At 43.0% G+C, this 14,539-nt stretch overlaps 1 protein-coding gene across 3 annotated transcripts in view; it reads right to left on the reverse strand.

Moving 5' to 3' along the window:
• The window catches only part of wwox (WW domain containing oxidoreductase), a 135,957-nt gene that overhangs the window by 69,775 nt on the left and 51,643 nt on the right, over window positions 1-14,539 (reverse strand). Inside the window, exon 9 of one of the 3 annotated variants that reach the window (XM_026176194.2) lies at window positions 1,173-1,486. The exons of 1 other annotated variant lie outside the window; for it this stretch is intronic. In XM_026176194.2, coding sequence (XP_026031979.2) covers window positions 1,412-1,486 — 75 coding nt within the window. In that variant the 3' untranslated portion in view covers window positions 1,173-1,411. Of the gene's footprint in view, window positions 1-1,172; window positions 1,487-11,216; window positions 12,040-14,539 lie in introns of those variants that run through there. One more of the 3 variants, XM_080304789.1, reaches the window with a different exon arrangement.

Here is a 14,539-nt window from a genome sequence, read left to right on the forward strand (position 1 = left end):
GATTTGCCGTGCTGTGGCGTTAAGGTCATTTCAACGAGATTAACCTGAAATCACTAGTGGGAACACAACGAATATGACTGCACATTTACGCCGACATCATCCTAGTGCAAAGACAAAAACAACAAGCATGCTACTAACTTTAGCCGAGTCATTTAGACAGCTGTTAGCACATGATTCTCCTTATGCTGCTGAGAATATAGCCCAGAAGAAGCGGATAGTATAGGTTTTATTTTGGAAAGAGACATTTCTCTGTAATAAACTCTCTTTTCCAAAGATGAGTGATTCCTCAATCAGATACAGGGCTTGCAATATCGCTAGCCCGACGTCCCGGGGCTAGCGATCTTTTCAGTCGGGCTACCAAAATCTATCTCTTCCCTGCCCGTCGGGCTATTGTAGGAAGAAAAATATATGTCAATGCTTTTGCATTCTTTCAGAAATGTAGCTGGGTAATTATGTCATTGGCATCGGTGAGCCACTGTCAATATGTTCCTTTACATATATATATATATATATATATATATATATATATATATATATATATATATATATATATATATATATATATATATATATATATATATATATAGGAATTTCTTTATTTAACCAAGTAAAGTCAAATTCTTGAGATTATACGGGTCTTTGCCAGTGTTACTCCAGGGTGATCATACATCGAGCATCAGAAATTTCCAAAGAAAATCCGAACAAACACTTGGAGAACAAACCCCACACAGAAGGACCATACTGGGTTTGAACCCAGGACCCCTCACTGTGAGGCAACAGTGTTAGCCACTGAGCCACGATGGCGTAAAACTACTTTAAATTTAGTAGGGAAATCGACTGGAGATTTATAGACTATCCTATACGCTAAGCTTTAGGTGGCTGCACAAATCCATTACAGCACCTAAAATGGGGTCATGTTATCGTACCTGTACCAACCCTTAGACCGACAACATCTTTAAGCCCTCTGCTCTCACCCACACAGTGTTCTCGTTGTACAGCACAGCAGGCTACTTTTAGCATCCCTGCCTACTCTTTCTGTCTTTCTGGGAAGCTCCAGGCCCAGAATAGAGCTCAGAGCTCCACGGTTTACATAAATCACAATACCTCCTCAGCTTGGAAGGGGGAAGAAAGACACAAGCATCTGTTTTTGTTTGCATTTTATTTCAAAACATCAAATTGAATCAATCTTTTAATACTCCGGATTGTATAAACATGGGAGAGAACTGCTTGAATAAATATCAAGAATGAAAATGGATTTCTCGTCGACGACTATTATCTCTGTGGTTTATTTATGAATACCACAGCTGGTGCCAAAATAGGCAAAACATAAAAATACAGAGATAATGTGTTTAGCCCTTTTTCATTTTCTTCTCTTAAAGTGAAAGAATAAATATTGGGATTTACATCACATTTACATTTTTATCAAAATCAAGTTGGGAGCCACTAAAGCCGCATGCACCGTTTTCCTCCATGGTTTCCAGGACAACTGTGAAAATAACAAAAGCAACATGACACCGACATCTTTAACAGGAAAATCATTAAAACCAACACGAGGGGCCAGATGATGCCGTCTGTCTCGCAGTCGGTGTGTGACTGATAAACACCGCGCAGGATCCATAAATAGACTAATAGCTCTTTCTCTGCTCCCACTAAAATGCACTCAGTCATGGTGGTTAGTGGGTGTTTTTGTAAGAAATGATAAAATCCCCTCCATCTCAGGTGCTCGTGCTATGTGATATCACACAAAGTGGGAGATGCAAACACATGCATGCATATCCGAGGGCCATCTACTGCTGGCCACACAACACCCAGCAATCCTCAACTACTTCTCATGCACACATATATTCATAAGGTATTATGCAGAATAACAGTTTTATGGATTTTAAATGGCATTCATTTACGAACAGTGTGGCTAGCCATCACATGGAAAGGCGATTTAATTCCCTCTTAATGTAGATCAGTCTTCTAGGGTGAGATGCAGAGGGAGGTCCGGGACATTAGAGAAGTGGAATCTGTCTTCAGCTACTGATTAAACATTGGGCCAGGGTGAAGGAATAGAAAGGGATTGCATCAACTGGGACAGATACACAAATGTATAATGGAACCATCACATGAAGGCTTCGCCACCGTTAATATCTTTTGAGAGCGACTGCTCCAGATAACGAGAAGCTTCCTACATCCAAGTTTGTTTGTTTTTTTTACCTGAAGATTTTTACGAGCAGCGCTGTGTTTATTACACGCAGAGAACCAAACTTCACACAACCACACTGAGAACCCCAGCAGATCCTCCACAGCCGGAGAGATGACTTTCTATAGTCTGTGCACGCTCCGCTGTGTGTGTATGTATGTGTGTGACAGGTTTATAGGAGTCATTTATCCTGCTCAGCGGGCTAGTGTAGTGCGGAATGGTGGCCTGAGTGCCAGGCGTAGCTTATTGTTGTGTAGCCTTTATGGGCTACATTAAGTACAGCTGAGTGAGAGGGAAACATACAGTACAATACCCTGAGCTCACACATGTCATACACACAGAGATTAAGTACCTCCCTGGGCCCAGGGCAGGCCTACATTCACTCAGCACAAGACCCTGGCACACTGACTCCAACTGCAGATGTGTTTGAAGGTGTGCGTGTGTGTGTGAGAACGTGCACTGGCACTGAACCCCAAGATCGTCTAAGGAGGAGACATGACAGGAAATGAATATTAAACAGAAAATTCCATAACATGATAGTAGCTCCACCATGCTGCAGCCAAACAAGGAGCCATGTGAAGCAATCATATTGCATGAGCTTTATCACTATTTAAACTGCAGATCTAACTCATACTAAAGATGCGGAAGTGAATTAGCATGACATTTCCTGAAGTTCCCCGAGGCACTGATCACATCACCTTAACTTTCTTCCTTTTTTTAAACTCCTCATCAAACTTTGAACGTTTCTTTTTTGTAAAGTAAATATAACTGCAGGTTCCATGCATGCTGTTTTTTTAAGGTTCCAGAGAACATTGAAATAAAGGTTATGGCTCTCCCACCAGTCATTTAGATAGGTGCTGGGTCTTGTTAGCCAAAAAAAGCAGGAGGCATTGCTGAGATGGCTGCAGAGTGGCATGAGCTGCTTCTAGAAGGACTTAGCTGAAACTAATTAGAGAAAAGTTAAAGGAAACATTTAATCCGCATTTGAAGGACTGACAAAAAGGTGACGCACTGAAACAAGATCGCATATTTCACTTCTGAATCACTTATTAATATTTGGCAGATTTTTCTCTAGAATGGATGAGGGAATATTTCAGTTTGAGGTACTACAATCCAAACTGTGAGAGATGAGATTAGGTCATTAAAGGCCCTCTTTTCCCCACGTCATTGATCACTTTGAGCAATAAAAACAAAATGGATTACACATCAGAGCCATACTGCTTTTTCTTGGCTTTGTTAATAAAAAAAAAGAAAAACCAGAGACAGAAATATGTGTACTCACTCACACACACAAACACATATGCACACTTGCTCTCAGACACACTGGCACAGACAAACGGGTCCAACAATCAGGCGATTTGAAAAGCAGCTTTATTCTCTCACTTACCCACTTATAACGCCCCCCCGACTTGCGTGTCTGCTTTTTTGAAAGCTTCATAAGCGTCGCCTCTTCAACTGTGTTCCACAGTGTAAAAATAGAGGCCATTATATTGCCTAATGCTTACCTGCCAGCCCTCTACTCTCCCCCCACCCCTGTACACGAAGGCTTTTACATGATGAGGTGGCTGACATGTTCCACACACACCATCCATTACCATATGTACACTGGATGAGACTCAGCCTGCGCAACTTATACTAATGCATGTCTGGTATGCCCTGTGGGGGTGGGAGACACACGCGCATATGTACACACACTCACACACACATAACGCTGCTTGAACAAAAAGATGTGCAAACTCTCTCCCATACAAATATTATGGCAGCATTGTGATATGGCACTTGTATTAACAGCAGGATGCTTTTAAAGTAAATAAAAACATTATAGCCGTCTCTCTAGTGGAGGCAAGGTCCAGCTTCTCAGGTGTGTGTGCGTGTGTGTGCATGTGTGTAAGTGAGGCTGAAAGAGGGGGGCAAACCTCTGTGCTGGGGTGGTGGTTCCTCTCTAATTGCCCCTCTAGGTGCCTGTGTGCTGGAGAGCAGAACTGAGGGTAAACACAGATCTAGAGATGATTAATAGCCAGAGGTCAGGGTGGCGCAAAAAAAAAAAAAAAAAGAAGGCAGAGAGACTGAGACCTCACTCCAGCCTACCTGGACACAATAACTCACTTACTTTTTTCAATAGTACATCTCTACATGTACACACACATAAAAACCAAAACCGATCTACTGAATCCAGATTCCACTCAGTGGAACAGTTCAATTTAGACAGTAGATAAACAAAGGAGTTGTACAGCAGGTCAATCAGGGGTGAGGGTGAAAGGTAAAGTTGAAGGGTGAAGGTCAAAATGTCCACGGCAGAAGTCCTTAACAAGCGATAATCAATACGTGACCGGGACGATCCGAGCGCCTCGTTTCTGCTTCATACCTATGCATCTGTAGGTGGTCTTGCAAACATTTTACACTGTAGCGCAGAGAGACGCATCCTGCTTCTATTACTGGCCCACTTTGTCTTCTCTGTCCCTTGACAAACGCACACGCACAGTTTTCTTCCCTACAGTACGTCCCATGCACACATTTCTATCTGTCGCACCAATCTTCACACACACACACACAAACACACACAGAGCACATCCACAGTTGAATGGAGTCAGGTTGGGCGGCCCTTCATTCTTCATGCAAACGGTAATTTAGTGAGACTGCCTATTGATTGAGCGCCGCTTGTCTCCCAAACAATGCCACTTCAATCAGCGGCCCGTCGGGGAGGGGGAGAGGTGGGTTGGGGGACAGGGAGGAGATGGAGGGGTGGTGGAGGGGGGAGAGAAGGGAGGGCTGCCGATAGCTGCAGTGACTGATTTAAGAGATGGATAAAAAGCAGATACGTCCCCCGCCCCTGTACTGATTAATGACAGTGGCCAGAGCAGCCCTGGACTATGCATCATGATTTAACCACCAGCCCCTCATCTAAAGATTAGCGTGCACGCAAACACACACACATACTGTAAAAGCGCCCGCATACACAGCGGGTACTGTACCTCACAGAGAGACGAGACATGGAAGGTGCGAGAGGGGAAAAAAGGGAAGTGAAGCAGGGAGAAAGATGAGTGAAAGGTGGATGCTAAGGTGGGCGCAAGGAGGATTATACTGATTTTGTTTTAGTGAACCATTTCAGTCCAGGACACAGAGCATATGGGTAGGTGCAAAGCCACACACATGGTCACATATCAGTAACCAATTAGCATCTTGAAACTCAAAACATTCAGCTTTAAGCAGTAAGGACCAGGAAGACTTGATATCCACATAATTTTCATTCACTGTGCCTTGTACAGCTAAAACTTGGTAGACAGACTCCCATTCTGAGTCGTACAGATGTCTAGTCAAAAATGCTGATTAAATGATTAAATGAAAAGCAGAACATGCTTCATCTTGTGGTAATGCACACAAACAACTGTCCAACTTAATAAAATTAAAGGAAAAATGTAAACTGTTTTGTTTTTTTTAAACAGCATCAATGATGTATGATTTTATGGTTTTTAAAAAAAATGACAAAGTGCCACATTTGTTCGGAGACAGTAAGGTGAGCTGGAAACAAGAGGTCTCTCTCAGTCTAATGCAAATCTCAGTCCTAATTTGGCTCTTCACCAGATTCAGCAGAGTGTAGCCAAACAGCTACGCAAATGGACACCATAAATCTGCCTCAACTCCAACATTAATTTACCCAGAGGCGCAGCATCATGTAGGTGTGGCTTATAGTGTGATGTTACTACCAAGTAGGTGTGTCCTGTAGTAGGTGTGTCTTGTAGTTGTGCAGCTAGAGACTGTTGATACAGAAAGCACTTACTACACTTCAGCTGTACACTCTCACCTTGTACCTTCTCCAGCCTCTTAAAACTCGTAGCCTAATCAAACCAGAGTCCGTGTGCACAAAACGCAGAGTACAATGCTAAGTTGTGCAAAGGGAAACACTGACTCTGGTCCATTAGTTGTGTTGGATGCTGGGGAAGAGGGCTGGAGCCCCTCCCTGCGGCTGCTAAAATATTCATCAGACTCCCTGAGAGCATGTCTGCTAATAGTTACACATGGAGCAGGAGAAAGAAGTGAGAAGGAGGAGGAGGCGGCGAGGGGTAGGCACAAGGCAAGAGGAGGAGAAATTGGGGAGATGAGCGATGCTCCCTGTGTGCATGTCAGCTAATAGTCAAACATGAAGAGCTGTGAGGGAGGGGGAAAAAAGCAGGAGAAGAAATAGGAGGAAGTGAAGTGAGGGGCTGTTTAAATACTCTGTGGCTGAAATCACAGGGGATGGACCATGTAGAAAAGCAAAAGTGAAGGGACGAGAGAGGAACAGGAGGGAGGGAGGGAGAGAGAGAAGTGGAACAAAGAGAAAGGGAACAAGAGATAAAGATTGAGAGGGAGTAATCAGTCCTTTTCTTCCTCCACTGCCATCACTTGCCCCTCCGAGCTGCATTCCAGATTGATTAAAAGCTCCTCTTGTAATTGTCAGATCTTGTAGGAACCATCTCTGTGTTTGAGGAGTGAGTGGGGGGGTTTAGTGTGTGAGCAGGGCAGAAGAGAAACCCAATTTCAATCACGTCAACCAGTGTAACAATAGTCACTTCAATAGCCACCAGTCGCTATCGCATCAATCAGAAACTCCCCTACTCAAACAAAAATATATGTTGTTTTGTCTTTATGGACGGCAACCCAGGTAGCTCAGTCCTACATTTGCATCCTTCTGAATGAAAAATGTGCGTGTGTGTCTGGATAAACACACACACACACACACACACACACACACACACACACACACACACACACACACACACACACACACACACACACACACACACACACACGAGTCATTAAAATGAGAAACAGCCGATGGTGTAGGAGCTGTTGAAATACCATTAAGAAATGGAGATAAATGCAGTGGATCCCGGCCTACTACAGCAGCCTCACTACAGTAAATCAGACAGTGACGAATATTACACGGGCCACGCTGCGTGCATAAGAACACACAAATGCACACACAGACAACGCACACTCGTGGGTTTACACACAGCCATCCACACACAAACCGCACAAACAATCTGTGAGGCACCTTGCAAAAAGAAGGGGGAAAAAAGCCCTTTCGGTGGATTAATGAGTAATTATCCTAATTAAATGTTTCCTGATCACCCGTTATGATATATGGATGATTATTATGTTCGGAGATGATTAAATGATAGTATAACAGAGGAGTCTGATATCATTTCAAAGAATTAATGAGCGTTTGTACAGAGGAACCATGTGGAAGTAAGGCGCAAATTAAATATTGGATTAACTTAGATTGAATCAATTCAAGACTAATTGTGAGCCGCAATAATAACAAACTTTCTGCCATTTAATCACAGGTGAAGAGTTATGTTGCTACTTTTTTTTAATTATTTAAATATAGAACAAACTGATGAGCCCAAAAAGTTATTTTTTTAATTCATTTTAAAATGCAGTCAGTGGCATCGGGTTAAAAACTACTAGATATTATACAGGTCTTTTGTCTGACCTGTATAATTTTTTATGTGTGTGTTTGTGCCCTAAAAGGTGAACTTACAAGCAGAGAGTGGGAGAAAAAAAACAACTTCTTCTGATCTTCTTGAGACATAACTGCTCTTATGACCAGTTGATTGTGTCACTCAGCCTAAAGTAAACCAATAAATGAGGCTAACCTCGTAACAGAGGGTCATTGCTTATTTAAAAGCTCATTGATTAACAGTTGTGATTATCGATCACACCATGTGGTCCAGACAGAATTGACACATCTGATATGTCCGACATACAGAGAGAAAGGCTGGTCGGTCGCTGGATGCGACGGTCACGACGATTTGAGCGCACACTACTCCTCTTCTCCATCACGTTCTAACTCGAAGAGATTATTTGGAGTCTCAACTTAATATCCGCGGAATATTTGAACCGCTTCAATATTGGGCACTGACCCTGTGTTTCTCGCTCTAGCGTCTGATTCACTTTTCCCATACAGTCGCTGCAGAGCAGTTGCATGTGAAGGAGATAGTACGCAGTAATATTCAATTATTGTATGCACGGCGTCCCCGTCCCGCCCTAAATTGATTTCTTTCAGAACGGGAAGCATCGCTCAGCACTGACACACAGCCATGTTTCCCCCATCTACATCCCACGCAAATTACTCCTCCATCTGCTCTCCCTCTCTGCGTCGTGCATTTACCCCCTCACCTCTCCTCTTTCCTCTCCTCCTCCCCTCTTCCTCCTCTCTTCTCTTCTTTCCTCTCGTCTCATCATCTCCTCATCTTCTCCTTTTCCCTGTCAGGACCGCGCCGCTATCGGCGGTTGACACAGGCCCCAGCTCCCATACAGTACGTTTAATCTGCCTTTAATCTCTTTGCAGCGTAATGGGAAATGGTTTTGTGTTTTATTATTTGATTGAAGCCACGAGCCCACCCCTCACCACCGCGGGACACTGTGTTTAGGAGTGGGAGGTGTTTTCAATTTTTGCCCTCGCTCAAATTATCTTCTATCAAAGAATTCGTATCAGTAATATCATTCTACATATTAACCATGCTGTTTGTAAGTGGCCTAATAGAAGGAGGAGACGAGTGGAGAAAAAAAAAATCAAGCCAGAGAGAAAAATGAAAGAGGCTTCCAATCGGAGAAAACATTACTCTGGATTACACGCAGGCTGAAAATGTCAACATTTTTATTGTCACAGTCGAGAAACGATTAAAGCGAGAGTTGCTCATCTGCAAAAAGAGTGTCTTTTATTTTTATTTTGTCATCTGGAGGTAGCCCACTGTAGTTGTGAAAGTTTTCTCCCATCAGGTTATACCATCATCATAAAGACCTAAACAACTGTACCTTTAATAAAGCCACACAGAGAGGGAGCAGGTCTAATCAATACTTCATATAGCGGGGATTATTGTTTGTTCAGCGTTGACATAGATTCAAAACATCTAGGCTCAATAGTCATGTAAAGCTAGAATTGATTTGTTCATAAAAGCAGTGAAATTTTTTAAGTTGGTGTCACATTTATGATTTTCTTTCTTTCTTTCTTTTTCCCAGCGTCATATTTTTGGTTTTGGTTTTTTTCCTCCATACATTTTAAAAGAACGGGCCTGCTGTTAACGCTGAATGGCATTTATAGTCTATGATGGCTAAAATCAACAAAGAAATCTGAACATACAAATAAATGCACGCATACACATGCACAGGTATTCACAGACACACACACACACAGCCTCTTCTCTCTCCTTTTCTAATTAAAGGGACCTCTCTGCCCTGGGTGTGTGTGTGATATTGACACTTAGCTCCGTACAATAAACTTTATTGGCAAGCCCTGCTTGATTACAGCACTAAACTAGAATAACAAGGAATATGGGAGGAGGGAACGTGGATTATATACTAAACAGACATTAGCAGCCTCTATTCCAATATCTGGTGCATTTTAATAGGAAGCTCTGAAAGGCCTCTCTTTCTCTCTCTCGCTGTTGGAAACTGGAATGAGCTCGAGCTCGGCACAAATAAAGAATGACATGGATGAAATATAGTAAAGGTAGAAAAATACGAAGAGAGGAAAGGAGAGATATATATTGAATGATGGGGGGAAGGAAAGAGAGATAGATTTTCCGTCATTAATGATCTATGGAAAAATACTCTGTCTATTTTCAGATATACTGTTAATGGCTGCTTGCTGCCATTAAAATCGTTGCCGTCCTGAACTCAGCTATTCAAATATTGGCTGCTGCTTCATCTAATATTCATCTACTGGAGGTCAATGGCAGCAGTGGCATGCTTAATTTGTATACATAAATTAAGGGTGGATACCAAGAGTTTAGATTGGTCAAAAAGAGAGTTTATATGTTATTACACCTTCAAGTTTTCAGCATTACAAGTCACTTCTATTGTCTTTACATTCAGACACTATCTGCAGACAGAACTGTGTAATTTACTTTAAGAAATATTCATTTGCATGCAGACAGAAACCAGGATTTTTGTTTCCTCTTAGCCCTGGTGAAAGAAAACAAGTGACTCTGCAATTATTTCTCAACACTGGTGTCTCCAACAATACCTGCAGGCAAAGACTTCACAGAGGCTTCCTCATCCTGGACATTAAATTACCAGCTCAAGTGCTGAATCAATTAGGCTGCATCGGCATGCGAAGCAGAAGGTGGTGTCTTGGTTTTTTTGGGGTGCATGCCTCATTTCTGGTATTTTCATGTAAACAGGCACTGAGCTCTCTGTCAGTAGTAACAGTACTGACCCCAGATCACCTGCAAAGATTACCGCAAGTAAAAGGCATCCGATTATTATCAAAAAGTGCAGCACAATATAAATATATATGTGTTTTTTAATAAATGTGCATGAGAGCCCATGACAGCAGAGTTGCGTTTGCAAATGACCGGCAGATGCAACAATCACTGATCAGACTTCTCTGCTCAGTCAGTTGAACTACAATGACCCCTACTGGCCTAAAATGGTACTGGGTCAGTGCAATCTTCACAAAGAGCCTGTGTGGAACTTGTGGTGTTGCAATAGTTTGGGACCTTTAAAGCAAATAAATACACAAGTATGGTGAGGACCTCAAAACAAAAAAATTATTATGTTATCCCTCTGTGACGCATATCCTGCATATTCTCCTTCAAACTTCACACCACCAGTTGTTCTGTTTCTTGCTTTTTTTTACCTCATTTCTTCCCCCATTCGCTTCAATCATCTCCTCCCAAATCAAACCTTCTCATCTTCCCCTTTTTCCCCTCTCTTGAGGCCTTGGCACCCTTGGCAGGGTCTCTCCCACTGGGTGTGTTGGCAGAGAAGCTGTCTCTGATTCACCCACAGCGTGCCCTCTGGCTTACCAGGCTGGCACAAGGACGCAGAGCAGAGCTGAGAGAGGAGGGCAGGGCGGTAAGCACGGAGCTCTCCAATGATAGGGCCATTTATTACAGAGAAAAGATGGCGCGGCATTAGTTAAGTTATTTAAGGTGCAGACGGTGGATTTAGGCCTTTGGTTTCTGTGAGCACGGCAGAAAATGTGAGATTGGAGCGGCAGGAACGACTGCTGCTTGCCTGTGTGTCTGGAGAAGAACACCAGAGAAAGAGAGAGAGACACACATGGAGTCTCACCTTGAAGAACCACTGACCCCACACACCTTTATTGCATCGCCAATTAGAAGTGAGGGAGGGAGGAAGGGAGAGTTACAAAAAGGGAGAGGTGGAAAGAGTGAAAGAAAGAGGGGGAGAGATGTATTTCATAAATGTAGTTCCATAAAGAGCACTGACCCAAATGGCATTCAGTAATTCTTCCCTGTGCCAGAGGAGGCTGGATAATCAGAAACTTCATCAAGCTCGCCCCTTCCTTCCCTCTTTCCCTGCGTCTGCAACACCTCCTACCGTCCCACCCTCAGCTGGAACCTCTTAAACAAAAATCGTGAGTAATATAACTGAATAACGTATACGGTGCATCCAGAGCACGCATCAAAGAACATCCCTCTATCCCCCGCCCCCCTTCATCACTTCATTTTAATTAAACAAGTTTCCTCCACTCGCCATCTCTCATCTCTTTGATCTGTTCCCATCCAACTCGCTGGAAAAGAATCAGTCCGACTCCACTTTGAGGAAGTTGTACGTGTTTGATTGCGGCAGCACAGCATTGATTCAAGCTACACCAAAAGGCATCGGAGCACTTACCAAAAAAGAAAAAAAGTTACAGAAAACATAAAGAAACAGTCCGTTTGTCAAACACTCCACTATAACTACATCCCCCTTTTAGTCCATATGGGTTTACAAATAAAAGCTGAACAAATCCCTTTTTGAAAATGTTCAATAAATTCATATCTGTCTTCATGACACTGACTGCAATACATATCAAATCTGTCACCGCTGCACTGAGATGGATGTAGGAGGACAGAAATCTGAAAGAAAACAACACAATTAAAGTGTGTCTCAAGCAGCAAGCTCCCATTGATCTATCTGCTCTCTTTTCCAATGCACTATGGACTTAACATGGACTTATTCTTTCTTAAGCACAACTGGGACCACTCCCTCCCCCCTGGGGTGCAGCGCTCACACAATGCTTCAAAAGAACATTTTGTTTATATGTTCAATACCAAAACATCAATAAAGTTATCCATTCATTAATTTCCTATTCAATACAAATTTAATGCAGAACCACGGAGTAGCCAGCTCATATCCAATAAGGACATCTATCCCCGATCACTCAGCCCGGTGCTTCACATCCCACACGCACAGGCACGCGCGCACGCACGCACACATCAATAGGGCTGTCCCTAAAACAGCTATTCCTCACTGACTGACTCAATACTGTAGACAGGGGTGTGGAAGAAGGAAAACAGCACAAAACAGGAGGAAGGGAGTGGAAAAAAGAGGAGGACTTAGTGTATGATTACTTACAAACAACTTGCCAAGGTGAAAGAATAATAACTGATGGCTGCATAGAGCCAACAGAGAGAATTTCTCACTTTAGTTTACTGTGTATGCATTTGCAAAGTGTGGCTTGGTCACACCTAAACGAGGTGGGAGAAGTGTGCACAAAATAAGGTAAGAGTTGAAACACTGAAAATAAAGTATTTAAAGATTTACTCACGATACTGTCTCAAAAGTGCTCAACGTGCAGCAGAAGTTTCCCTGTCAGGGTTATGATTTTATATTTTATATTAGTGGATGTTTCAACAGTTGGGAATGAAGTGTAGGCTTTGTAAAGATACTAACACTCTTCATCTGTGTTTAAACCTAGCGACCCATGGCCACATTAGCAAAGAGAGTAAAAACATCCGTATAACTGAGCAAACTCTTTTTGGGTAATATAGGCACCAAGGGAGTCTTTACTGTGGGTCTTTAAATATTGTAGAGGTACAATGCTAAATCAGTGGGGTACTCTTTAACCACCTGAATGCTGCTGAGCAATTTAATCCTGGCAATTTATCACATTTTATTTACTAATCATTTGTTTTGTGTGTAAAAAGCTTAATTTTCAGCATAACTTGCTTCTCTAGTAGCTGTCAGAGCTGTATAAAACAGCATGCCACAGACAGTAAAATATAAGACCGAACTAAAGAGTACACATGTTCAGTGGTTAAGGAGGAGTATACTGAGCAGCTACAACATTAAACCCACTGACGAGTGACGGCAAGTAAACCTGTCCCTCTAGTTCTTGATGAGAAATCCCGGGACTCTAGCATTCATATGGATTTTACTTTGACACAGTGCAGCAAACTACACATCATAGCAGACCCGACAACCCCACTTCCCCCCTCCCCCCGAGGCAGCAGTGCTCCCTTACTACAGCAGCAGCCTCCCCAAACACAACACCTGCCCTGCAAAAGCTGTTGAGGAAGGGCTCGAGGAAAACGACAAAGAGCCCAAGGCATTGACCCTGCCTCCAAACTCTCCAGGTCCCAAACCAACAGCACCACTGTGCAATGCGCTGGAAAAGCCCAATCTACGGAAGCCTGCTTGTGATTCCCTCAGCAACAGCATGATATCACCAGTGCAAGGAGGGACTGAAGAGTGTTTTCACACTTGCTTGCACTGTTTCAAGCTCATTCATGTTAACTTTTGAGATCAGTGTTCCAACAGTAATGTGCTCGATGATACAATCTATAGCTCTCTGTTGCATGTGATTAGGAAATGCATGGAAATGGGCAGTATTGAATATGATACAGGTAGTGAACCCATCTGAATCGCGCCTCCCATAACCCTAACATAATACATATCAGATGGAGCTGTGAGCTGCATGTGCTTTTAACACGTTAGAGCTGGCCACATGACACGAGAGCCAGGGTCCACGGGTCAAGTAGAGTCAAACCAGGTAGGCGATTGGCTGATCAGGTCTGAGTGTAATGATTAATCAATGGTTGAATGCATTAGCCTAATCTAATGGGCCAGGTGGGAGAGGACAACGGTAGACGCATGGAACTCGTGATTGAGCACAACATGCAACAGCAGCGCAATCAATAGCATATAGAGTGGTCTAACCTCAGTGTGTGGTGGTGGCGACGGTGGGAGAGGAGGGCGTCCAACCACAGGCATTTAGGATGTGCTCTATACGTGTGCGAGCGTAAATATGTATGGTTGGTTGGTTCCTTTTGGACAAAAAAGGAACCGAGCTGTGTTAGTCTGACTGAGTGGATCATGATATGATCTGGGGGAAATCAGAGCTCCCGTTTTTGGCCAGCACCTCACACACCTGAGGGAGTAGATACTGTTTGTTTCTACTCTGCAGAGAAAAAGAGGGCAAAAAAATGAGACCACACTAGAAACAGTGAAAAAATAACTAAAAGACTGACACGGAAGAAAGGCTCCTCCCTTCTGTGTTTTACCCAATCTTCCACACTTCTCATTTATAGCATATTAGCCTGCTTGACACTAGTCGGTACACTGAATGCAGTGACT

The sequence above is a fragment of the Astatotilapia calliptera genome, chromosome 7 (genome assembly GCF_964374335.1).
Source record: "Astatotilapia calliptera chromosome 7, fAstCal68.1, whole genome shotgun sequence".
Classification (NCBI taxonomy): Eukaryota; Metazoa; Chordata; class Actinopteri; order Cichliformes; family Cichlidae; genus Astatotilapia; species Astatotilapia calliptera.